Genomic DNA, 26,350 nt, shown 5'->3' with positions numbered 1-26,350 from the left:
CCTAGTGAGAAGAATACAGAGGATGAGAGGAGTTCATATTGCCTTCCTTCTTCCAACAGTCCGCCATTTGAAATATGTTTGGATGGTTTTGCATTTCTGTACAGCACTAGCTGCATCGTTCCCAGAAGAAACCCTATCCCGTTTGGTACCTACGTACAACCATGCATGCACAAACCCAAATTTATTCGATCATCACGTTCTTTGACAGTGTCATCTAACATACCGGAGCATAAGTGTATTTTCGTGAATCATGTCACGCCATACAAAGAAAAGTACTACATATGGAGAAGCATCATGCATCCAATGCGCGACTTATTTCCAAACCTGCATGAAGCAATATGGGCCAAATCTGGCAGGTGAGAGATTGTAGCTGAGGGTACATATACCGTCACTTTCCTAGCAAATATAGAATACGGTCCGAACGTTCTTATTATTTATACAACCTAATGTCGGTGGGGAGCTTGGATGTAATGGCCACGGATTCAATCGTCGACTCTGAATTAGCAGGATCTATTGGAATAGTCGACTCTGATTCAGCTCGATTAGATTTTTCTGCTCTGGATCAATTCGATTCGATTCCTTGACCATTAATTTCTGCGTCCATGATACCTAATCTGTTGTAGGAGAAAAAAGAGGCTATGTGATGACGAGGTGGGGGGTGGTTGTTGCGGCTGATGTGGTGAAAATCACGGTCCCACAATTACCCTTGACCATTTATTCTTTATGTTTTATATATTAAAGTTATAAGTGTTAATTATCTAGTTAAATGCATTGATACATATCAAGTGATTAGAGAAGATATCCTAAAATAGAAACAGCAGACCCGCAACCGCATTGTGAGGGCACATGTTGATGTTCTTAACATATTTTGCTCTTTGGCTTTATCAATTAAATAATTGAATGTATTTACACTACATTTATTCATCAACTTATATTGAAGATGTAACAAAGTAAATATAGTAATTAGTATACATAACAATTATTCATCAACTTATCCAAGCTATCAGGCCATACCATATATCTCCTACATCATTCATTTGTTCCTGAGCCATCTAAAACATGGAAAGGAAAAGGATACTTGGGACTGAAGAAAACGGCAACCGTCGATCCCCATGCAACCGGGAAACTTTCCTATAACCGTGATTTTGCTTGGTTCGACTGAGAACTCTGCAAGGGAGCAGTGGAAAGCGCTATTAGGCATGCAGAACGAGCAACATACACCAATAATATGCCATAATCAGTAATCTAATCCAGAAAATTCCACAATCCAAAGTCGTTATTGGGTTCACGTTGCACAATAACGTTCAGCTGTGCAATTCTGTGCATGTTGGAGGCTTACGGGGGAAAAAGGAAATGTACGGGAATATAAGCCTCTTGGTTATGATGGAACGTAATAGGCATGTAAGTTATAATAGAGTTCAGATTCGTAGCATTGCTCAACCAGTAAATCACAAGCAGTTCAACCAAAAGCATTGGCCCAATTTATAGAGTAGTAAAGGCTTAGTATTTTTAAGATGCAACACTAAGTCAACTCTGTATAATCAATGAAACTACAGGATAAACATAACAGTTCAGATTTCTTACCAGAGGAGCCCCGTTTGCAGCTCTTTCAGCCAAATAGGCGCAAGGCTTGAAAAATTCACCATAAGTATTTGACCATTCCTCCAATCTTGTATATATGTACTTGGATCCAAGTAAATCAGCCCAGAACAAGAGACCTCCCCTAAACAGAAGTGCCCAAACAAGTTATTACACATCTTATGGCGTTTAAGGTATTCCCAACTATAAATACAAACCTGTATGGTGGGAAACCCATTCCCATGATTGCAGCAATGTCAAGGTCGGCAGCTTTTACAGCTATGCCTTCAGCAAGCACCCGGCATGCCTCATTTACAACAGGGAAAAATATCATCTCCACTATGTCCTGTTCTGATAACTTCAGTAGCTGAGTTGAGATGTCACAAACTTGGGTCAGAATTGTTACTATTATAATTTATAATTCAGACGGTGTCAGCAATTGCACGAGGGAGATGGTGGGGGTGTGTGGGTGTGGGAGTGGGTGAGAGAGAGAGAGAGAGAGACCTTAGGATCTATGGAAACACCCGAAATGCTTCTTGACTTTTCAATATATCCTTTCAATTGAGTATCTGGGGTAGCTTTGCGCCTATCATCATAAGTATAGAACCCTTTTCGAGTAGTTTCACCTAAAACAATAAGAATGTAAGGAATCTATTCTCTTATGAAAAATACTTATGATCTGTGAGTATAACTGTATAAGTAAGAAGTTGGTAAATAAATTTTCACCAGCCAACTACAAGCCTAACAACAAATTATTACCTGCCCTCCCATCCTCCTGCATCAAAGGGATGAGCATTGATTTATACGTCCGCTCAGGAAAGTTCACAACAAATTGCGTGCCGGTTGCAATTGCCACGCCAAACCCAACCAGATCAACCAATCTGAATGAATATATAGGATATCAAACTCAGGTTAATGACAGAAAAAGGAATTTTTGAGGGAGGGAAAACGCAGGAACCACCAAATCATAAGTTTTCACAAAAGTATTACTGACCTGAATGGGCCCATAGGCATTCCGAATTTGGAGATTACCCTATCAATCTGATAAACATCAGCACCTCGTTCAACAAGCAAGAGAGCAGCTTGCGTATAAGGAAAGAACACTCTGTTCACAGCAAATCCTGTGCAATTCCCAACAACAACTGGTGTTTTCTTTATTCTCTTCCCAACTTCTAGCAAATCAACAATAGCTTGGGGAGATGTCTGATTAGTACGAACAATTTCCAGAAGTGGCATGACATGTGCCGGGCTGGGCAGAGAGCACAATCAGTTCTCAAGTTAACAATTTGAGGAAAAAAGAAAAAACGAGGACAAACATACACTTCACAGTATTACCTAAAGAAATGGGCACCAATAATCCGATCATGAGACTTGGTCTTCTCTCCAATGAGGTTCAAGTCGATTGTGGAAGTATTACTTGCAAGTATGCAGTGTTGTGGGCAATATTTTTCAAGATCAGCAAAAATCTGCTGCTTTAGAGAAACCTTCTCAATAACGGCCTATTTCAAGCATAGAAGATGAATATGTCAGAGCTTTTCCCCTATCAGCCAAAAGAACATAAAAAGGTTGAATGAAATCGAACATGCTTTAATAATTACCTCTATGACCATATCTACATCTCTAAAGTTTTCATAATCCAGGACACCCTTAAGAAGAGAGACGGTCTTCTCAAACTTTTCTTGAGTCATTTTCCCTTTCTTGACGCGGCTCTGCAGATTGGCTGAACCAGAAAAGTGACAACTTATAGCAGGTTGCCATCACAAATACTTAACAACAAGCTGATATTATACACAGGAACAAATAATACGTATTTTATTTTAATTCTTACAAGAATAAAACTTTTAGAAGCATTGCTATTTGTTACTACACGTGTGAAAATAAATGAAAGATTAAGCTTTTAGAAGAAAATATCAATTTAAAATACAATACTAAAGTAGAACCTTAAATTCTAAAAGGACTTCTAGCCTCACCTCTGACTCTACCAATCCCAGCCTGCAAGAACTTATCGTTGACTTCTTTCAGGATCACTGGATAACCACTAAGAATCAATGCGGTAGCTATTCCAGACCCCATTAACCCTCCACCAATGACAGCAACCTTAGTCACTCGTCTAGGCATCAAACCACGATCAGTAACCCCAGGTACCTATATACAGTTATGAGACAACAATTCACGTATTAGAAAGTTATATCAAAGAAAATGTGGTTTTATGGTAAGGCCCAATATCAGTTAGTAACCAATTTTACAATAATGCTATCCTATGTTTCATCAATTAAAATTGTTACTCAGAAGCGCAATTCCAATTTATAAGAGATGCGTGTTCTTATGAATTTTCAACCAAAACTAGTTAAATTTAGTTACTAAGGTATAAGTTCAAAAAGCATGGCTAAAAAATTCCTCTAACTTCCTAAAAAGCAGCTAAACAACTAAGTATTGACCAAACTTAAACATCCACACAATCATCCTGCTTCAATAGGAATCAAAGATAGTTGAATTTGATAGAATTGCTTTCAAATTAACAGCAGGGAAATAAGTTAAAAGTTCATCATCCAGTTTAAATTCCATCACAGGATGCAGGTTGGTTTTATAGTAGAGATGAATCAGGAAAAGTTGTGTGTCAAACCTTTGATGTTCCACGTTGAGCAAAGAAGACATGGACCAAGCTCTTGCAAGTGTCTGACTGCAGAAGTCCTTGAAATGATTCAGCCTCCTGAAATAGCCAGAAACAGTGTATTACCATTGCATGCATATATGTTTGGCAAAATGAAAGAGAATATGGAAACAGATAAGGACCTTCCAAAGTCCAGACCGACCCCCTGAAGCTATACCCTCCTCAACAACATCAATGCAAACCAATGGGTGTTTGAGATTGGGAGCCTGCTTCCGGACTTGAGCTCTTGCAAATTTAAGTATTTCCCTAGCTTCTCCAAGGGGCTCTAACTTGTCGGTTTTGTGAAGACTAGCAACCCAAGGTCTTCTACGCTCCAAGATATCCAACACCCACTTACGTGCAGTGCTTACCAACTGATCAGGTGAAACAATAGCATCTACAAGGCCTAAATCATGAGCCTCTTCCCCTTTAACTGGTTTTGATGTCTAATAGGGCATAGACAAAAGGAAATGGGGGAGGGAATTTAATCAGTATTAATAAAGTCAGCATGCCAAAACTATACAAGATATTAAGATGTTTAGAAATGACCAAACGCACAACACACCAGCATCATCTCAAGTGCCTTTGAGATTCCAACAAGACGTGGAAGCCGTTGCGTTCCTGAGAAAATTCAGGATCATGTGATTGCAATCTAAAATATGCAAGGAATATCATATCAACAATGCCAATATGTCATATACATTCTGATATAATCGTGCAACTGTATTCTTTTTCTTTTTCTCTTTTCACGGCCAGTAAGATGAGCTCACAGAACAAGGGACGGCCTCGGACGCCAACCAGATGAATGTAGTATTTGATACAATGTCTTAGTAAAGTTTATTGACAACAAACCAGCTCTCTCATCTAAGCTTTCAACATGAAGGTATTTCAGTATTAAATTATGATACTTAATCAATTCAAAAAACTGGAGTCATACCTCCAAAACCAGGAATGAGTCCAAGCTGCAGCTCGGGCAATCCTAATTGTGCAGTAGGAGTCGATATTCGGGCATGACATGCCTGACACAAGAACATAAAAATGTCATCAAACAAAATCCAGTATAAAAGCCTTCAGTCAAAACTCCAAAACAACTGCAACACATACCATTGCCACCTCCAAACCTCCCCCCAGTGCAAGGCCATCAATGGCGGCAACTGAAGGTTTCCTTGCACCTGGAAGATCAACCAACCCATCACAGGTCAATTCAAGCAATGCCGTTCTTGTAAAAGGGATATACAATAAGTAAAAGCACAAAACAAAATAGTTATTTACCTTCAAAAATATCAGTGATTACCTCCACGGATATAAAACCGGGCTTCTGCTCCTCTGCAACACATAACCAGGGAGTTGGGAACTTAATAGACCATGTAGTGATGAAATACTATTTACTAGATCATTAAAATACAAACATGAAAAAATTAAACATACGCTTCTGCCCCCCTTGGTGTCCACCGAAAGCAGAAATATCGAAACCACCCGAAAATTTTCCTTTAGCACCTGGTCCAACCAACATGATTTTCATTAGCAAACAGCCCCAGCTCTTGAAAAACGATAACCAAATTGCCCCATATACCTGTTATAACAATTGCCTTCACATCGTTTCTTCTCAAGGCCTCCTCATAACTGTCTTTCAAGCTGTACAACACTGAAACACAGAGAGGGAGAGAGGGGAATTAGTAGAATTTAAACACGTTTTGGTTAATGACAGTATACTTATTTGAATCAAATTATGGATCAAAGGGTAAAAATTTCAGCTACCCAGTTAACTATTCAAACATATACAAATACTTGCAGAACATAAAACTGAAAACCCACAAAAATAAACAAATCAAAATCCCAAAAGATCAAAACTTGTGATGGGTAAAATTGGAGGGAAGGAAAGTACCATCGACCGAGAGGGAATTGACAGGTGGGTTGATGATGGTGATGAGAGCGACGCCGTCGGCTCCCACCTCCAGAACTGTCCGGCCCTTTCCGCTGCTGCCCATTTTCTGGTTTGCAAATTAATACCACACACACACACACTCTCTCTCTCTCTCTCTCTCTCTCTCTGGTTCTGGATTTCAAGAGCTGATATTTTCTGTATTAATGGAGTCTTATAGGAGGTTGGGAAGTTGGATGGTTTCGTTGGCGTTTTAATTGTGATTGCTTGCTTGCGTACTGAGTGTTTCACAATGACGTTTGGCAAGATTTGGAAGGAAACTCAGCTTGGCGGATCCGGAAAGGACTTGGATTATCTCCTCGTCTTTTCTTTCTCTTCCCTCACACTTTATTATGTCTTTCTCTTTTTATAAAAAAAATTAATCACATTTTATCTAGAGAATTTTAACGAAAAGCTCTTGATACTGTTCACTTTAACGAAAAATCATATTTTTATACTAAAAATCAATCTGGTACTATTCATTTTACCCTTTATTTTATCCTTATCATTAAAACTCAAAGTTTTCAAGCTTTTTTCATTAGTTTTCCTTTTATTTCTATGCTTCTCTTTTTATAAAAAGTTAATATAAGATTGTGTGCATGAATGAGCGATTGAGTTGCTTTTCTCGCATATCTGGGGAGGGGAACACCACGCTCGTAATTTATTTATTTTTCTTTCTGGAAATTATGTAAAATTATTAATAGGTATCTAAATTTAACTAACCAAAACAAGTGACGCTTTATCATAGTGGTGAAAAAAAATTGAGTTCTTACATGACTGTGTAAATTCGGACCTTATTAATGGTTAATCTAACATTTAATCTAATAAAATCTATCGTTTACAAAAAAAATTTAACCAACCAGAGTTATTAACAACTCCAATTTTGTAAAATAAGTGATAAATTGTGCTGGTTGTTATCATCGTCTTCTCCGTCTTCTACAATACGTTATTATAGAATACAGCTTGTAATAAAAAATAAAAATAAAAACGTCGTTGTCATAAGTGATTTTACATATACTCTGAGCCATATTTTATATATGTTAGTTAAAATGTTATTTTCTATATTTTATATATGTTACTTAAAATGTTATGTTCTATATTTTATATATGTTAGTTAAGATGTTATGTTCTAAGTCATTGTTATAACTTATAAAGATACAAATTGAGCATTGATCTTTGGATTTTGTTCATTAAATTTTGGCGCTGAATTAAAATTTTGTGAAATTTAATTATTAAAATTTAACACAATTGTATAACAATTGGATCAAAATTCTAAAAACTAATACTCCAATTTTCACATTTTATATAAAATATTGATACCACAAATTAATAGTTGTAATAGGAATACTGTATCGAAGTTATACGGTACAACAAACTCATATTCTAATGCTACATACATCTTATCATGGAAAGAGATCTCAAGTTATGGTCTCCCAGATAGTTAAAATAGTTAATATTGGAGATGATCAATTAAATTGACCGGTTGGAATAGTTTTTAAAGTCAAATGTTTGCTAAATTAACAAAAATCTACCTAATGGCTCTTTTAGAGCATCTCTATCAGTTGATAGAAGGTAAGAGCAAAAACAACAATGTGCCCTCCAACCCAAAAAACCCTCTCCAGCAATTCAATAAGCCAAGAGCATCTCACCCGTTTTTGAAGAGCAAGTGCATTAAAATTACCCTTACTATTCATTCTAAGAGTATCTCCACCTGTTTGTGGAGGGCAAGAGCAATAAACTTGCCTTTACTATTCACTTTATACAGATTACAACATGTTCATCCTACTTATGCTTCTATTTTTTTTTATCATCCATGTCTTCCTTTTCTCGTTTCTTTTGTGCGATTTTATTGTATGCATCAAATGCTGGATGAAATGCCTTAGTTGACAAGTTTTGACAGTCTTTAACACTACAATTTCATGTACCACCCTTGACAAGTCTCTACATATCATAGTGTTCTTGACATATATTTGCAAAAATTGACATGTTCCTATCAGGTGCTTGACGAATAGTGTAATGAATCTTTTATTTTAGTCAAAATCATGACTCTATTATTAGAAAATTTTAACGTTGCGAATGTCATGATTATGCTTTTTGTTTGTCATTTGATTTTTTTGGGGGACCAAAGTTTGTCATTTGATATAGGAATGCGGCGATGATGAATGTTATTGCAATTATTGATGAAATATTAAAATTGGTTATGTTAGATAAATTAAATTTATAAACTAAATGATATGTCATTAATAAAAAATAAGCATTAGTATTTAAATAATAATTCAATCATCAACTTTTATGTCACTTATTTTACAAAATTTAATTTATAAATTTAATCTCTCTGAAATCTCTGAAATTATTATCCTGATGAAATAGAAAGAACAACTATATTTCTTGCGCTTGGTGCGGGAAAGCAGTCATTAAAAAATAATATTTCTTGAACTTGTCAATACGATCGCGTTTCAGCCAAACGTCAGAAGCCCAGTGGATATAATGATCAATATGTGTGAAATAAGGACTTGGATTGTCTACCCTTTCATTTAGGTGCCCTTCTTGTGTCCTTCTGTTTGTGTGATCACGATTAAGCCACGTCAACGTTTTATATTATTATTTCTTTTTGTTTTATTATTTTTATAAAAAAATAATATAAAATATTGACGTGGCTTAACCGTGACCACACAAAACAGGAGGGCACTAGAAGGGCACCGAAATGGGAGGGCAGACAATCCAAGTCCGTGAAATAATTGGGAGCATTTGGCGCGTGAGGTGTTTGCCCAACGCCTACGATGTGTTGGCGTCTGCTGATTGGCGGTGGATTCGGTGAAACATTAAGAAGAGCGTGTAATAATATTTCCTTGGAAGATAAACTGATCAGACGCGTGGACGATTTCGCGAATTACAATGTCATCGCTTTGATGCATTGCCTGTAGATAAACTTTGTGCCCATTTCAAAGTTGGCAGCTTCGTGCTATCTGCACTCCAACTTGGGACACGCGTCACATACCCAATCATAGGAGCCCAGGGACTGCATGTACTTAACGATAGCTGCTCAAACTTTAGGGTGGGCCTCGAAATATTTGGGCCCCCATTTGTTTGTACATCATTGAACTTTGCTCGCCCAAGTATTTGGGCCTCGAATAGTATTTGCGTCTTGTACATGTGGTAATTGATTTAAAAGTTGAAGCACGTTGATCAATCTTGAAAAATATTAGCCAAATCAGAAATATTTAAAACATCTAATTGAGCTTAAAGAAATTGACGAACACTATGTTTTAAGAAACATTAAAATTTCAACGTGGCAATTAAATCGGTAAATGGTTTCTGATTGAAATGAAATTTGACATAGATAATCTATGAATCAAGACTTACAAAATAGATGGTTTGGATCTTTGAAGTTCGATGTGAAATGGGTTCCATAACTAATCTCCATTCTTTTTTCAAAAAATGGGGATGACTTCTCTTTAAAGGGCTTGTATATATAGATATTGATAAAAATAGTTGAGGTTTAAAATTTAATTAAATCTCAACCGCTATTTTTGTCGATTTGTCCCATAAACTTGTATAGAGCTGTCATTTTTCATTGAACTTTAATTTCAGCCGATTACCCCTTGAACTTTTATTATTAGCCAATTTTCCCCCTAAACTTTAATTTTAGCCGGTTACCCCGTGAACTTTTATAAATAGCCAATTTCTCCCTGAAGGTAGATTATAAAAAAAATTTGTCCAATTTTTTATCCGTTTTGATCATGCAGATAACACATGACAAGTGTATGGGAGGGAAAAAGAATGGAAAATTGGATGGATGAAAATTGAATGAAAGTTTAGGTGAGGGAAATGTTCAAGGAAATAATCAGCTAAAATTAAAGTTCGGGAGGAAAATTGACACTTCTACACAAGCTCAGAGAGCAAATCAACAAGTACCTCTATAAAAATTAATATGCGAGAAAGAATCATGCATACATAATGTACCTAGGATTTTATCAATGGACCCATGACACACACTATTATTGTTCTTCCATTAATATTCAAATTTACAATTTTCTTGCAAAGTTAACAAGTCAATGTATGATATATCATACATGGGACATCGGACATGTCAATATAACTTTCGATATAAATTCTGTCAAACATTTAAGTTTTGTTAATTTGTTGTCAACGTGCGCTTAAAGTCTAGGAGTATAATAATAGTTTCGTAGTCTCATTATACTCTAAAATAAATGCCAGCACAAGCCTTTTCGTTTTCTGCCACGATTTACTAAGGAAATGTGTCACGTCAGAATCCCAAAAATACGATTAGCATCGAAACTCCACGTCAAAAAATAGTTGTTCATCAATCATGCCTTGTTTACGAGTTATAACAAAAAACAACCTAACGGTTCGATAACGTAGTAATATTTTTCTGTATTTTATGGTTATACCTTTATGTTAGATTGTCTATATACCTTAAAACAGGATCTAGCTATTCGTGATTCACCATTTACTAAACTCTGACATTTCTCATGGTACTTTCTAGCAAAGAAACATAGAATTCCAAAATCACTTAATAAAATTCGAGTAGCATGAATCACTAGATTCTAGAATACATAATGAAACTATATGCCAGCTAGGATTGTCATTCTGTCACTCACATACATCATGTATTTTCCAACATAGTTCCGCAATCACAACAAATAATCGACTCCATGAATCCAAGTTGCACAATATTAACATTTAACTACATTGATCAACCAACAAGATCATATATCACTTTAATAAATTTTAATAAGGCCAACCTCTATAAGGTTTGTCGTATTTTGTTACTGAAATCCATTATCTAGCATTGTAATCCTAAGTTACAACCACAAGCGTAAACTTGAGCAATTTCTATGCACAAAAATCTAGAATTCTGAACTAACCCAATAGAACCAAACCTGAAATAGGATTCGGAACCAGCTCAATGAAATCCAATCAAAGGTAAGGTTTCGAACCTCTGAACTGAACCAAATAAGAAAATGGATTCCATACAGCTTAACTAAATCTAACTATGAAGTTGTTACCCATCGCAAATTTACCAAGCACAACCATAGTCATAATTTAATAGTGTAAGCAGTGATCATCCATCGCGGATATACCAAGCATGATTACTCTTAGCATACGTATGGCCCCACAATCGCGAATATACCAAGCAGGACTATATCCTATAGTACTTGGTGGTGATCAACCATCGTGGATATACCAAGCATAATGACAACTTGAATACGTATAGTCCCCCATCATGGATATACCAAGCAAGTCCATAGGCATAGTTTAATAGTGTAGGCAGTGATAACCCATCGTAGATATATTAAGCATCATCATTCCTAGAATGTGTGTGGTCCCTCTAATGCAAATTACCAGGCAGGACCATCTATTTACCACACTGATATATGGTGTTGTCACATTATCACACATCATACCTCATACATTAACATCTATTATTTACAATGAGAGCACATACTGTCACATGCCAGACCGGCTCCGCCATAGTAAGATATTGTCCGCTTTGGGCTTACCATTCCTTCACGGTTTTGTTTCTAGGAACTCACGAACAACTTTCCAATGAGGTCACCCATCCTAAGATTGCTCTCGCTCAAACTCGCTTAACTTCGGAGTTCCGATGGTATCTGAAGCTAGTGAGTTCCCAAAAGGCATCATGCTACATGGAGTTGGGCATGTACATATAAGGCACATCACCCCCCCTCCGTTGATCGATGTGGGATGTTACAATTCACCCCCTTAAGGGCCTGACGTCCTCGTCAACACATTCGCACTGAATGGCAGAGTGGCTCTGATACCATTTTGTCACATCCCATACTGGCTCTGCTGTAGCACGATATTGTCCACTTTGGGCCCCACCACGCCCTCACGGTTTTGTTTATGGGAACTCACACGAGAACTTCGCAGTGGGTCACCCATCCTAGGATTGCTCTCGTCCAAACTCACTTAACTTTGGAGTTCGATGGAACCCGAAGCCAATGAGTTCCCAAAAAGCCTCGTGCTATATGGAGGTAGGCATGTACATATAAGACACATCACCCCATTTCCGTTGATCGATGTGGGATGTTACACATACACTATCAATTCCACTTGACAACCAAATCTTGTCATACAGACATACAAATTTTACATAATACTTCTAATATAGTTTCTTGTTCATCTTTTCATACTAACAATCATACATTATCGTTACTCTCCTCTAGAAGTCCAGTACATATTTAAACTCAGTAAGGTGTCACTTACACACAAACCAAGAGGTACATTCTCAAGATAGTGCACTAACCAAAGTAGGCCCACTAAGCATCATTAGGCTATCTCCAACCAACCCAGCAAGGGCCATATGCCAGAATATAGTCCGTTTTGACACAAAAATCGTCTCCAACCGAGTGTTAGGCCGAAGAGATTGCGGGCCCCACCAGGCCATAATTCATCCATTAGGCTAGTGGGCTGGCCAAAGAAAGCCAGCTAGCTAGCCCATTTGAATTTTTTTAGACGATTTTTTTTTCATATTAAAATTCTAATTTTTTTCTTATAAATACCTAAGCCATTTCTACACCATTTCTCACCTCATTTTCACAAGCCCATACTATCTTACCTCATTTTATTTCAATTCTTCACCAATTTTTCACATCATTTTCATTATACAAAGATAAAAAAACCTGAAGGTTTATTCATTTAGCGACAGTGACACTCAAAATATGTTCTAAAACCTTATTTTAATATGATAGTTTAATTCAATTAACCATATTAATTCAATTAACATAATAAATTATTGAGGGGGTTAAAGAATAGCCTCATTTGGTTGGAGATGGGTTTTTTTGTCAAATGAGCTAGTTTAGGGCCTATGGCTTTTTGGACCTCTCGATTGGAGATGATATAAAATATGATTTGATACTGTTCTCTAAAAAATAATTTCATACAAAATTATAAAGTTAAACATGACCCTTTGATCCCCTTTCAGCTAGAGACGACCTTAGGTCTAAGCCTGGCAAACGGGTCGTGTCTGTCGTGTTAGTGTCGTTTTCGTATAACACCTGTTATCTTAACAGGTCGTGTCGTGTCACACCCGTTATCTTAATGGGTCCTTAACAGGTCGGGTCACTTTACCTGGGTAAAGTGAGTAAAGTGACCCGACCTGTTATGACCCGTTAAGAAAAATATTTTTTTTTCCTTAAATTTGCACATACCACACATTGCCACATAAATATTACTTCAAAACATTAAAACACATTTGTCGTTTAAGTACTACATCTACACTCGAAAATAAGAGCCTAATAAACAAACATTCATACACTACTAGTCTATTACAAAATATTAAATGTGCAAGGATATGCAAAATGAAAGATTTTTTGTTTTCAAGGTTGTGAAGCCTTTCTCAAAAGTTTAAACCTTGCCAATGGAACTCAAAGCTTGCATGTTATTTCTTTTACAAAATCCTCAATTTTCATCGATCATCATGACATAAGATTTTGTGGTATCCACTAGTGTAAATATTTAAATTGAAGATTGAATTCATTCATTATATTCATATAGGGTCAAGGAATGTAGCTGTAAAAAATCATCAAAATTGGAGTTAAAATAACCATTAAATCGTGATTTTTCATTGATAACCGTCGAAAAGTTTTGTCCTATTACTTGATATCTGAATGTTTGTTTTTTTGTGATTTTTGGTGTATGCAATCTTGAAGCATATACAAACAAGTTTGACGGTTGGATCGTTGAAATTAGTTTCGTAGAATGCGTATCCCATCAAAACGATAGATTCACTAACACTTAGAGTTTATTTATACTTTCATTAAGCATAACAAAAGATTTTGTGGTATCTAGTGTAAATATTTTAAATTGAAGATCGAATTCATTCATTGTATTCATATAGGGTCAAGGAGTGTAGCTGTAAAAAATCATCAAAATGGGATTTCAATAAATCGTGATTTTTCGTTGATAACCGTCGAAACGTTTTGTCCCATTACTTCATATCTGAATGTTTGTTTTTTGCAATTTTTGGCGTATACGATCTTGAAGCATATACAAACAAGTTTGACGGTTGGATCGTTGAAATTAGTTTCGTAGAATACGTATCTCATTAAAACGATAGATTCACTAACACTTGAGAGTTTATTTATATTTTCATTAAGTGTAACATAAGATTTTGTGGTATCCACTAGTGTAAATATTTTAAATTGGAGATCGAATTCATTCAGTTTATTCGTATAGGGTCAAGGAGTGTAACTGTAAAAAATCATCAAAATTGGAGTTCAAATAACCGTTAAATCGTGATTTTTCGTTTATAACCGTTGAAAAGTTTTGTCCCGTTACTTGATCTCTGAATGTTTGTTTTTTGCAATTTTTGGCATATGCGATCTCAAAGTATATACAAATATGTTTGACGGTTGGATCGTTGAAACTAGTTTTGTAGAATGCGTATCCCATCAAAACAATAGATTCACTAACACTTAAGAGTTTATTCATATTTTCATTAAGTATAACATAAGATTTTGTGGTATCCACTAGTGTAAATATTTTAAATTGAAGATTGAGTTCATTCATTGTATTCATATAGGGTCAAGGAGTGTAGCTGTAAAAAATTATCAAAATCGAAGTTAAAATAACCGTTAAATTGTGATTTTTCGTTGATAACTGTCGAAAAGTTTTGTCCCGTTACTTGATCTCTGAATATTTGTTTTTTGAGATTTTTTGCTGATGCAATCTTGAAGCATATTCAAACAAGTTTAACGATTGGATAATTGAAATTAGTTTCGTAGAATTCGTATCCCATCAAGATCAATGATGTGTGTATATATATATATATTTAGTTATTTATTAAGTATATTTAAATTTATTTATTTTGTACATATAACACTTAAGAAATTAAATGGTATGTATATTTAAGCAGATCTAATGGTCACCAATTTTTAACATATATATATATATATATAATTATTATAGTTTTTAGGGGTATAAAATTGTTTAATATGTATAATTATTATAATATTTTTTTAGGGTTATAAAATTATAAAATTAATATTTTGCTTATCGTGTATCGTGTTACCCAGGTGTATACCCGAACCAACCCATTATCTTAACAGGTGTTTATTGGGTTACCCGATAACGATCCGATTTGTTATCGTGTTGATCCGAACATTTGTTAATTTAATGTCGTGTCGTGTCATGTCGGATTATTAGGTTGTGTCAGGAATTACTAGGGTCTATAATTCAAGTTGATACGTGATCTTTGTTAAATGCTTTACATGGAATAAGTGAGAAGCTTTTTTTTATGATGTGGACTCAATATTGATCAAAATAACAATAAATATTCATAACAACGCAATCAAAAAACCCAAACAGGTTAAGGAGAGAAATTTCGGTATAACAGTTTTCACAATTGATAAAACCAGCTAACTTCAAGTAAAATTAAAATACAAAGTGAAATGCTTCTCATACGAATGACGTGGCAGGTTGGTCCTATTTCAATTTTTATAAGGAGTTGGATTGTCTACCTTCCCATTTCCATACTCTTCCTATTCCCCTCCTGTTTTGTGTGGTCACGGTTAAGCCATGTCAACATTTTATATTTCTATTACTTTTTGTTTTATTATTTTTATAAAAAAATTAATATAAAATATTTACGTAACTTAACTGTGACCTCAATATTGTTCAAAATAACAATAAATATTCATAACAACGCAATCAAAAAACCCAAACAGGTTAAAGGAGAGAAATTTCGGCATAACAGTTTTCACATTTGATAAAACCGGCTAACTTCAAGTAAAATTAAAATACAAAGTGAAATGCTTCTTGTACGAATGACGTGGCAGGTTGGTCCTATTTCAATTTTTATAAAGAGGTGGATTGTCTACCTTTCCATTTTCATACTCTTCTTATCCCTCCTGTTTTGTGTAGTCACGGTTAAGCCACGTCAACATTTTATATTTCTATTACTTTTTGTTTTATTATTTTTATAAAAAAATTAATATAAAATATTGACGTGATTTAACCGTGATCACATAAACAGAAATGAATAAAAAAAGTATGGAAATGGAAGGGCAAACAATTTACCTCCTTTTTATAAAGGCCTGGTGATTTTTGTTTTGTAGTCGTAATGATGAGTTGAAGCTGGAAAGTACAAAAGGCTAGAAACAAAGCCATCATCACACAATAAATGAACATATAAAATTTGGTCGGACGCTTTTGTATGAAATTATCTTCCCCCATTCAACAAAAAATAAAAGTTTAACTTCCCCCAAAAGGGTAAAAATGACACATTCATGTCTCATTCAGAAACTTACATCACCATAAAATTCGATTGGAAAATTTTATTTGAACTCATATAATTTTTTTCTATACTCAACTTAAATTTTAAATGTGAAGTGTTATTTTTATCCTATTGCACAATTATCATAAAGTATAAGATAAAATTAACAAAAAGCTGAAATGTATTAATAAACCATCATCCAATAATCAAACCTTACTATTATGCAATCTTTCTCTTGCGTCCTACTCTGGCTAAAATCCCAATACGTTATTACAGAGAAAATAAGCTCTTTTTGACAAATAGATAATGATTTTGAAGTTTGCGATCTTCCAACTAAAGTATAAATCGATTTATGAGTTTTTATTTTATTTTAATTATTTTATGAACTCAAAGGAAAATTTCAGTCGATGTCCCATCCTCGGCGCATCTTAGGATCTGATTTTCCTGCAGCTATGTAAGTCTTAAAGCAGCAAATAATACTCATTGCAATTGAGACAACCTAGAAGCTTCAAAATCTCACAAAATTTCTCAGCACCATCAACATCTTTCTCATCCTCAAAATACTTGAGAAATGCAATTTTTGTATCTGGGGATGGATGCCATTCCTCGTTCTTGCTTTCTGAAACAGCAGCTCCCAATTGGCCAACAGCCAAATCCACCTTATGCGTGTTCAAGGCGCGAGCCATGAGCATTTCTCGAGCCTTCATGAAAGACCCTTTAGTCTCCTTACAAACACTTGCAAAGACCAATTCTGATTCTTCATGCATGCCCTGATTGAGTTACCTGCGTATAATAGCATTTGCCCACCTCATATCAAAACTAAAGCAAATGGATTCTATTCCTCAAACAATTCTTTCAATCCCTCAATATTGTTTTGCTTATAAGGGGCTTGAAGAATTACAAGATTGCTTAGGCCTGAAGAAAACATATGATTTGATTTTGATGTTTTACCTTTTGAAAATGGGTGTAAAGATAAATTTAGCTATCAAATTGGGTTTGTGAGGGTAATTTAAATAGGGGTGTGCTATCCACACACCCCATTTTACTTCTCACACACCTCTTGATAATTTTTGTCCGTTGATCTTCTTCAATTCATCCGATCTGATGATCGAAAATTAAAAAGATGTGTGAGAAGTAAAATGGGATGTGTGGATATCACATCCCATTTAAATAATAAATTTGGGTTTAAAAATATATTGATAGTTCAGGTAAATATGAAAGTGAAACTCGTTTAATTAACTGCTGCAAGTTCCCGTACGCGGTTAAAATGAATAATATTTGGCTATTAAAAAATGAATAGGAACTCCTATTTAAAACTCTTAATGTTTTAATCACAGAGCTTTGTGCCTATGATCATAATCATTCATACTATGAATCACACTATAAAAATTATCACTATAAAAAATAAATTAAAATTAAGATCGTTTAATCAATTTATTGTAGAAAATACATACCCTGTAAAATTCATTTGTCTTCAGGTAAATATGAAAGTGAAACTCGTTTAATTAACTCCCGCAAGCGGTTAAAATACCGAAAAACCAAACCGCGGTAAAAAAAAAAAGCGCCCGAAAAGTTCAAGAAAACAATCATAACACACTTTCCACTTCATCACAGCCGGGTCACGCTCAGACTCGCACAGAGAGAGAGAGAGAGAGAGAGAGTGAGCAGAGAGAAGGGTGGATGTGGGGGGCGTTGTTCTTCTTCCCTGAGCAGAAAAGAACCAGTTTCGTCCTGCTTTTCCAGGCAAAGTTCTGATTTATTACCAAATCGGAACCAGACACACTCGCTTTTGCAAGGGAAGCAGAGACGAAAAGCACAAAAAGTATGAGCGAAGACGCAAAGAGAAGCGTCGCCGGAGCTCTGTCGGCGAAGCCCAATTCCGACGACCGGAAACCATCCTCGGCTGTCACCACTCCCACAGGCAAGCGCGTCATCATCAAGAGCGCCGACATGTTCCAGGATATGCAGAAGGAGGCCGTCGACATCGCCATCGGGGTTAGCTCTCTCTCTAACTTTGTTTTCCGATTTTTCTTGCTATATTGGTGTTTGGATCAGAAATGGGTTTTTTGGCGATGGAAAATTGAATTTCTGGGTTTTGTTCTGTTCAGGCATTTGAGAAGCACAGCGTGGAGAAGGACGTTGCCGAGTATATAAAGAAGGAGTTCGATAAGAAGCATGGACCCACTTGGCATTGCATTGTTGGCCGTAATTTTGGTAACATACATTCAATTTCTCTCCTTTTCTTTTCTGGGGTTCGTTCAGATTTATTATTTGAAAACATTTGGTGACATTGAAGAAAATATAATTCATTGTTTTGCGATTTTAGTTGTTAATTGTTGTTTTTTTTTTTGGTGGTTTAATTAGGATGAGTTGTTTTGTTTGAAATGGAATGGATCTGAAGCTTTAATGGATTCCTATGTCATAAACTATTATCAGCTGGATCTTGAAAAAAGTACTGGAAGTTTATAGTTCTTTTTGAAGAAAACATTGTAGCTCTCTCAGATTAACAAATTCTAAGTAGAATGGCTGAAAAACTTTGATCATATAAATATAGGTCTGGTGTTATCGTAGCTGACTATACATGTTACTATATTTGTGGACGTGAAATAGTGCTCAACTCAATAGGAGAAACGCTGATGCCGAATGTTTATTCTCCAACAGACCCTGATTTTGTAGGGATCTGTGTTAGTGATCTTTCCTCAACCTTTTGTTTAGTGGTTGATATTCGGCTACTGTTGAATGGTGGAAAGGGAATTTTAAGTGATCGAAAGTTGGGGATTCAATCTTGTATATAATCACTCTGCAATAAAATCATGTTTGCCAACAAGCAAAATTAAGTTGTCGGCTTGTCTAGATCAATGTCTTAACATACCCTTGAAGAAGGCAGCAGGCCAGAAAATGGTTGGGGTTTCGCTTCTGTATATTGTGTGACAACATGCCTAAATGCTTAGCTGGTTATTTGGAGGAGAGAGATTTTAGGTGGTTAGTCTAGAAAAAATTTAGGTGAGATGTTTAAGAAATTCACTGACCACAGATTGAGCCGAAAAAGTTTAGCGATAGCCTATCCATTTGAAAAGGTTGTGTTAGTGATGTATTATCACGCAAGAGGCAGCCCGTTGAGGCATTGATTTACTTGCTTTAAAAGTGAATGTCCTTATAAGTCTGTTATGTTGTTGTTCCACTTCTGTATATGCAACAGATATTTTGATTCTTTCTCATTGTTACGTGTTTTCCACTGTTGCATTTTTCACATGCAATTGTTTTCCCTGGCTTTAACAAAGTTCCTATATTTTATGTTTCGTATGAGTATTAGTTTGTGCCATTTCCAACTGAAGGAAACAGTTGGTGGGATTGCCGTGGATAATCAGAGCAACATTTTCTTTAGTAACAACAAGAGGCCACCTAGGTTGAACAGTTTATAATTGGCTTGTGAGTCTCCTATGTGTCTTCCACTGGCACCCTTTTGGTTTATTTTGAACCTCACAAGCATTGTTGCTCCAGAGTTCAGAGCTTTTGCACTCATTGGGCTTGCTTGGTACGTGTGATTGGATTGGAATGGATAACTCCCTAATCTCAAGGCATGTTGAGTGGAAAAATGAAAAAAATTATGACCAACTAGAGGGTGGAAGATGGATAAACTCACAAAGGAAACCTAAACCCTCTCCAAAATGGTAGGATCAGGGATGAGTTTTCTTCATGTCTAATCCTCTTCTGTTCCCCTCTAAATGAAAAATCATTCACTTCTACCTTCAATTTGCCTTTAAACTGGATAGTTATCCATAACAATCCAATCCTACTAACCAAACGGGGCCATATTTGGTGGGTCTAAACTAGCTGGGAGTCTGCAATCAGCTCTTTTCATTATATTCCCGACAGATGTGTGCAAATAACCAACATAGCAGGCAAAGGCTTGTGTTTGACACCTTTGGTATCTTTGATATGGCATCCAGCTTTGGATGAAACCAGGCCTACTAAGGGTGCTAAATTTTCTCGGTCCATTCAGAATGCAACATATTGAAGTTGTGTTTTGATATTTTGGATTTTAGGAATATTTTTTCTTTTCCTTGATCAATCTAATCTTGAAATTGTTGTATAACATGTGGAACTACAAATAATTCATTCCATCAAACAAGAAGTATTCACGAATATGTTTTCGCGTTTTTCCTTCGTGCAGGTTCGTATGTGACTCATGAAACAAACCACTTTGTCTACTTCTACTTGGATCAGAAAGCAGTTTTGCTATTTAAGTCTGGTTGAACGCTTGTGATGATGACAAAGATGGTGACGAAAAGAATGACGACGAGCCTGAAGTTGTGATGCCATAAGTTGCACGTGTATGTATTAAATTGAATCTGCTAGCTGGTAAACCGCTTGCTTAAAAGTCTTGCACTTAACTTGTATATCTAATACTACTTCTACGGGCTGTGAGTTATGAGTTTCAGTTTTTCAATTTAATTGCGTCTCTAACTTGGCTTTAAGCTCTTTCATCTTTCTTTGCGTGGTGAAGTGAGAAATTGGAACTTATTTAGGGCATCCTGATTCCCCATTTGCCCATGGAAACGGAATACTCTGCATAAAATGCCGGCCTTTTCATTCTAGAATGGACCGGCCAATAGCGTGGACCGAGATCCATGGCAGTTGGATCGTTAGTCAAGAATCCAACGATCATGGATCCCCGTCCGTACCATACTACGCAAAGCTGAAGGAATGTGCAGAATTAAGAGGAGATACTCTTATTGTTTTTTTTTTTTTTTTTTTGTCAAACGATATATTTTGTTAGATTATGTGTTAGATTAGTCATTGACGAGGTTTGAATCCATGTCGTCATGAATGAATTATTCGGTAAATAGGTTTTTCTCTTACGTAATCAATCATGCTTTTATTTTTACAACTTGTACCGAAGCATACTCCTTTGATCTTATTAAAATGAATGAATTATTTGGTAAGAGTACTCTTTGGTAAATAGGTTGTTCATGTCTAGCTGCAGCAAGTCATGTTTATTTGAGGAACATTTTGAAAAAAACTAGGGTTCTACATTGAGTTTGACAATTGTTCGTCAAATTTAAGGATCAATTAATAACTATTTCGGTTTTTTTTTTTAAATCTATTTTATTTTCAATTTTCAATTTTTGTTTAATTTTTTGAAAATACAAAACTTAAAGATACTTTTTATTTTTCAGAACTTTACCAAACAAATGTTCAAAATCGTTGAAAAAATAAAAACTAAAAAGTAAAAATGAAATGATTATCAACGACCTTTTTAATCTTATAAAAATGCATATTAGTTTCTGCATGAAGCAAAACTAAGACTTTACTGTGTCGTTCTCCAATCTCCAGGGAGGGATCATGGAGAGGGAAAAAAAGCTACATTTTCAATGATATTTTTGTAGGCTTTGAAATCAATGGTAATTCACAATAAAAAAAGGTAAAAGTTTAAAAGAAATATTATCTATATATTCATAAATACCCATCATTTTTGCCAAATGATTGATTCGCACCTGAAAACCCTTTTCCTTTTTGTGTCTTTTCTTTATGGAACTGTTTCCTAATGACAATTTAAATTTGATAGACGTGATGATTCCACTTCCAATCATGCATGCATGCCTCTCACCTACGCACACCATATAAAATTACCCGACTCTCGACTACTGCTTTGCAGAATGCAGGACAAATTAATGAATTATTGTATACGTCGATTGCATTAGTAGTAGTAGTTTGTACCACATGCATTGTGAGGAAATATATAATTGGCTTAAGCATAACCTTTCTCCAAGGAGACTCCATTAAACCGTAACAATTACCTTATGTGTATTGCTCGAGAAAAGTTTCATATAACTTATGCGTACAAACTCTTTCCCTAATGTTATATATATATATCAACAATTACAATTCAATTTTATTATTTTGCATTGTCAAAGAAAAGTTGCGAGTACAAAATCTTCCCTAATGCAACATTTATAAGATAACAGTAAATTTTGCTTTTTGCGCTGTCAGAGAAAAGTTAGATATAACCGACGCGCACAAAATATGTCCCCAATACGACATTGATAAGACGAGAGAACAATTAAATTTCACTTTGTGTTGTCAAAGGAAAGTAGGCAAGTACAAAATCTTCCCTAATGTGATAAAATAAGATAACATATAACTTTCCTTACGCGTATTGTCGGCAGAGAACAATTAAATATAACCGATGAGCACAAAATCTTTCTCTAATGTGACATCAATAAACGACAACAATTAGACTTCAGTTTGCATTGTCAGAGAAAAGTCGTCGAGTACAATATCTTCCCTAATGCGACAAAATAAGATAACGATTACTTTGCTTACGCATTTTGTCGAAGGAGAACATTTAAATATAACTGACACTCACAAAATCTTTCTATAATGCGACATCGATAAACGACAGCAATAAGATTTCATTTTGTCGTCGAGTACAAAATCTTCCCTAATGCGACAAAATAAGATAACAATTAACTTTGCTGACACATATAGGTGGAGGAGAACAGTTAAATATAACTGAAATCTTTCACTAATGCGACAACGATTAGATATCATTTTACGTTGTTAGAGAAAATCTTCCCTAATGCGACAAAATAAGATAACAGTTAAATAAAATCGACACGCACAAAATATTTCTCTAATGCAACACCATTAAACGACAACAATTAAATTTTATTTTGCATTGTCAGAGAAATGTCGTTGAGTACATAATATTTCATAATGCGATAAAATAAGATAACAATTGAATTTGCTTTCACATATTGTCAGAGGAAAGTTTTGGCGCTTACAAAATTCTTACCCTAATGCAACGTTGACACCCATGAATGTTCGAGAATCAACTCTCTTTTTATATTGTTAAAGAAAAGTTAAATATAAACAGCGCATGCAAAATTTTTCTCTGATTTAAACACTAACGAATGATAAGATCACCATCTTTCTCATTGTCATAAGATAGTTACATATAATCGTGCATAGAATATCTTTCCAACTTAATGAAAAATTTACCAATTCTCCCTTGGCTTCCTTTACCCAAACTATGTTTTCCTTTTTCAGTACTAATAATCAAGGGGTAGTATTATGCACACTCCTTTTTACCCATGCATCTTTGTTAATTTTTTTCTCAATTCATTTGATCTGACGAAAAAAATTGAGAATGGTGTGAGAAGTAAAAACAGGTTCGTGAATAGCACTACCCATAATCAAAGACCCCAAAACCATGTACTACCAAAAAACCCAAGATCCCAAAACCAAGTACCAAAGAAACAAGACCCCAAAAACCATCCACCCTCATGTTCTATACCATATGTTTTGGACACACAGAGCTTGGGCAAATGTTTGACGAGATTTTGCTAGTATTTGCAAAAGAAGCAAGAAAAAAGAAAGCTCAAACATGGCAAATTTATTGGGACTTGGATCCTCTCTTTGAGCTTAACGCCCTCAAGCAAGCCCTTAACTTCGCGCCTGCTCGGACCAAAACTAGATAATTCACATTCTATCAGCCGAGAAGGGCTAAGAGCGAGGAGTGGTCCGCTTGAAGCAAGCATCTTAAGAAGAGGATCCTCCTGAGCAAATGATTTGGACCATTGGATGAAAATCCAACGGCTACAAACAGAGAAATCCCTTTAAAGTTATAATAATTATAGCCGTTAGATTACGGCCTAAATCCTTTGATCAGGAGAATCCTCTCCTTGAGCTCAGGAGAGGATCCAAGTCCAATTTATTGGACCTACTTTCCTGTCCTGTCAATCAGACTGTCAAATGTGAAGAAATGAAAACTCAGGTAATTAAAAAAGGGTGATTAAGAAGGAAAACGCTCACTAAATAGTGTTCAATGTCTGCAATCATATCAAAAGAGCGACTGGAGAGATAAAATGCAGAAATGGAAGGACGTCATCAGTAAATAGGAAAACTGCATGGGGTTTCAGGAAAATCTATTGAAATCTCATGTTTCCTGGTGGCATTAATCTTCTTTTGCTGTTGGGACCAAGACATTGTTCTCCAAGTACTAATTCTGCACTTATGTTGTTGTCCACCATTTATGTACTATTGTCTCTTCAGGGGGCAATTTAGACATATTCCCTCTACAAATCCTCCATATAATATATATGCGCAGGATAGAACAAATTCCATTACCCTATTACACCCCACCGCCATTGCATCAAGCAATACAGAAAATTAAAAACAAAAAATATATATAAAACCAAATTAAATGAATAAATTCATGAATGCCACGGTTAAGCATAACAACAAAATGCCATTAATGCCCTTTCAACTGTCACAAAATCCCACGAATGTCCTCCTCCATCGTTTCCGTTCTAAACAATGGAGGGAGCAAGCAAAACTGTGGGCTATTACACATAAATGCTTGAACAGGTTGGATTCTTTTGGCCTCGTAGCAGGAAGCAAGAAAAAACGACGGAGGACATCAACGTCTTTTGAAAGTAAACTAAGGGTAAAACTGGAAATATAACTCTAGAAACCAATTCTTCTCGGTTCCAAACTGGTAAAACTCTCTCTCCCCTTTCTCAGTAGGCAAATCCACCCTCTCGGTTTCTGGCCCCTTTGCGCTGATCAGAGGAAGCGGAAGAAGAAGATGGTGAACAGTACTTCTGCTTCTCCTTGCGAACAATCTCTTCCTCATCCATGAAAATCTGCCTGTACCTGCAGTCCACGCTGCAAAATCCCCTGTCCCCCCTGCATTTTCAAGACCAAGCGAAAAAACCCAAATCAAAGATTGTAACTTTTTTTCCTCCAAAATCACCATGCAATTACGCAAATAAGAAAAAAAAACGGGGCTTTTCACAAAACAGCAAAATCGGAGGTGGGTTAGAGATAAAAATGCGATTTTTATTTATTTTTGGGTGGGTTTTGTGGGCAGAGGGGGGGGGGAGAGAGAGAGAGAGAGAGAGAGAGAGAGACTTACTTGTACATGTAGATGTCCTTGCCAGGCAAGAGCTTCTGCTTGCAGAGAAAGCATTGGTCGAGAAAACTTGGTTGTCCAAAGGAGGGTGAGGAGGAGTGAGAAGAAAAGTTAAAACTTTTGTGGGTTATTTGTGAAGGGCTTGAAGGAGAAGGCAAAAGAGAAGAAGAAGAAGATGAAGAAGAAAAAGGCTTGTTGATGACAACCATGGTGGCTTTGTTAATTACTTGAGGGATTTTTTTGCTAACTCCACTCCCCTTTTGACCTTCTTCCAATACTATGCTAAGTCCCACCATATCTATCTATCTCATCGAATCCTTAATTTCTCTCTCTAAAATTTTCTACGGGAGGTTCCTCTCTCTCTAAAATTTTCAGTGTGAGGAGGAAGGAGAAGCCTTTGCTCTCTGGTTGATAGGAAAATTTGAGGAAAAATAAATAGAGAAAGAAGAAAGGGAGAGGAGAATGGTACGGGTGGGTTCGGTGGGACCCCTAACAGCTATGGAGCAAAAACAAGGACGATTAGCGTAGCCATCGATTTGACTCATTGCGCTGATTAACTGCCACATACCCCCCCCCTCCCTCTTTAGTTTCCCATTTTCTTTTTCTTTTCTTTTTTTTTCTGGTTTTTTCTTTCTTTAATAATTTCCAGTTTCTTTTGTTTGTTTTGTCTGCTTGTGTTTACGTTTAAATCGTGATTGCTTGTATAATTAGGGTCTGATAAGGATGATAATAACAATACCCTAGTTGCAGTCGCAGTCGCATATCAGTGGAAGAAGGAACTACTCGCTCCCTCTCCCTCCCTCCCTCCTTCCCTCTCCCTCTCTCACAAAAGCCAGAAAAATGGGTCATGACTCATGTGATTAGTTCCTCTTCTGCGGAGGGTTGCATGGGTTGTGTGATTTATACATGAAGGCTGACAAGAAAGCATGCTCTGGTTTTGTCTACATGCTAAATTGCCAAAACAAACCAACAAACCCTTGAGTTTATGTACGCATCACACACCTTCTTATTTGTTATATG

The 26,350-nt window shown here is 35.9% G+C and overlaps 3 protein-coding genes across 5 annotated transcripts; 1 reads left to right on the top strand and 2 right to left on the bottom strand.

Annotated features, from left to right (window-relative positions):
* Positions 1-166: 166 nt before the first annotated feature.
* LOC103403739 (glyoxysomal fatty acid beta-oxidation multifunctional protein MFP-a-like) lies at positions 167-6,492 on the bottom strand. Of its 3 annotated transcripts, XR_003769838.2 has the most exons (19): positions 6,114-6,447; positions 5,802-5,873; positions 5,657-5,725; positions 5,501-5,554; positions 5,333-5,400; positions 5,166-5,247; positions 4,794-4,849; positions 4,372-4,674; positions 4,202-4,288; positions 3,549-3,723; positions 3,177-3,298; positions 2,914-3,077; positions 2,573-2,827; positions 2,338-2,459; positions 2,083-2,204; positions 1,797-1,945; positions 1,585-1,723; positions 1,015-1,167; positions 167-324 (listed from the first exon to the last, which is right to left on the bottom strand). XR_003769838.2 is itself a non-coding variant. In XM_029095527.2 (18 exons), the coding sequence occupies exons 1-18, from the start codon at positions 6,214-6,216 to the stop codon at positions 1,132-1,134; spliced, it is 2,178 nt and encodes a 725-aa protein (XP_028951360.2). In that variant the 5' UTR covers positions 6,217-6,492; the 3' UTR covers positions 854-1,131. The 3 variants fall into 3 exon arrangements, 2 of the variants coding, with proteins under 2 accessions (XP_028951360.2, XP_070671062.1); XM_029095527.2 differs by lacking the exon at positions 167-324 and having other exon boundaries at positions 854-1,167; positions 6,114-6,492; XM_070814961.1 differs by lacking the exon at positions 167-324 and having other exon boundaries at positions 854-1,167; positions 5,501-5,556; positions 5,671-5,725.
* Positions 6,493-17,988: 11,496 nt separating this feature from the next.
* On the top strand, positions 17,989-20,865 carry LOC103416777 (uncharacterized). The gene is made up of 3 exons (XM_008354998.4): positions 17,989-18,405; positions 18,519-18,624; positions 20,585-20,865. Exons 1-3 carry the CDS (start codon positions 18,235-18,237, stop codon positions 20,665-20,667), a joined length of 360 nt encoding a protein of 119 aa, XP_008353220.1. The 5' UTR covers positions 17,989-18,234; the 3' UTR covers positions 20,668-20,865.
* A 3,779-nt stretch (positions 20,866-24,644) lies between these two features.
* LOC103416776 (FCS-Like Zinc finger 15) lies at positions 24,645-25,753 on the bottom strand. The gene is made up of 2 exons (XM_008354997.4): positions 25,334-25,753; positions 24,645-25,104 (listed from the first exon to the last, which is right to left on the bottom strand). Exons 1-2 carry the CDS (start codon positions 25,624-25,626, stop codon positions 24,936-24,938), a joined length of 462 nt encoding a protein of 153 aa, XP_008353219.1. The 5' UTR covers positions 25,627-25,753; the 3' UTR covers positions 24,645-24,935.
* Between the last annotated feature and the right edge of the window lie 597 nt (positions 25,754-26,350).

This window comes from Malus domestica, chromosome 16, assembly GCF_042453785.1.
Source record: "Malus domestica chromosome 16, GDT2T_hap1".
Classification (NCBI taxonomy): Eukaryota; Viridiplantae; Streptophyta; class Magnoliopsida; order Rosales; family Rosaceae; genus Malus; species Malus domestica.
Note: the sequence above shows the minus strand (reverse complement) of the source record. Positions and strands in the feature narration are given on the sequence as shown.

What these genes read in the sequence shown, in the direction of transcription:
- LOC103416776 (XM_008354997.4), bottom strand. Translation starts at nt 25,626, where the DNA reads ATGGTGGGACTTAGCATAGTATTGGAAGAAGGTCAAAAGGGGAGTGGA. An exon ending in AAGGACATCTACATGTACAA is followed by an intron (nt 25,105 to 25,333) that starts GTAAGTCTCTCT and finishes TTGAAAATGCAG; the next exon opens with GGGGGACAGGGGATTTTGCA.
- LOC103403739 (XM_029095527.2), bottom strand. Translation starts at nt 6,216, where the DNA reads ATGGGCAGCAGCGGAAAGGGCCGGACAGTTCTGGAGGTGGGAGCCGAC. An exon ending in GAGGTTTGGAGGTGGCAATG is followed by an intron (nt 5,248 to 5,332) that starts GTATGTGTTGCA and finishes TTCTTGTGTCAG; the next exon opens with GCATGTCATGCCCGAATATC. An exon ending in ACTCATTCCTGGTTTTGGAG is followed by an intron (nt 4,850 to 5,165) that starts GTATGACTCCAG and finishes GAATTTTCTCAG; the next exon opens with GAACGCAACGGCTTCCACGT.
- LOC103416777 (XM_008354998.4), top strand. Translation starts at nt 18,235, where the DNA reads ATGAGCGAAGACGCAAAGAGAAGCGTCGCCGGAGCTCTGTCGGCGAAG. An exon ending in CCGTCGACATCGCCATCGGG is followed by an intron (nt 18,406 to 18,518) that starts GTTAGCTCTCTC and finishes TGTTCTGTTCAG; the next exon opens with GCATTTGAGAAGCACAGCGT. An exon ending in CATTGTTGGCCGTAATTTTG is followed by an intron (nt 18,625 to 20,584) that starts GTAACATACATT and finishes TCCTTCGTGCAG; the next exon opens with GTTCGTATGTGACTCATGAA.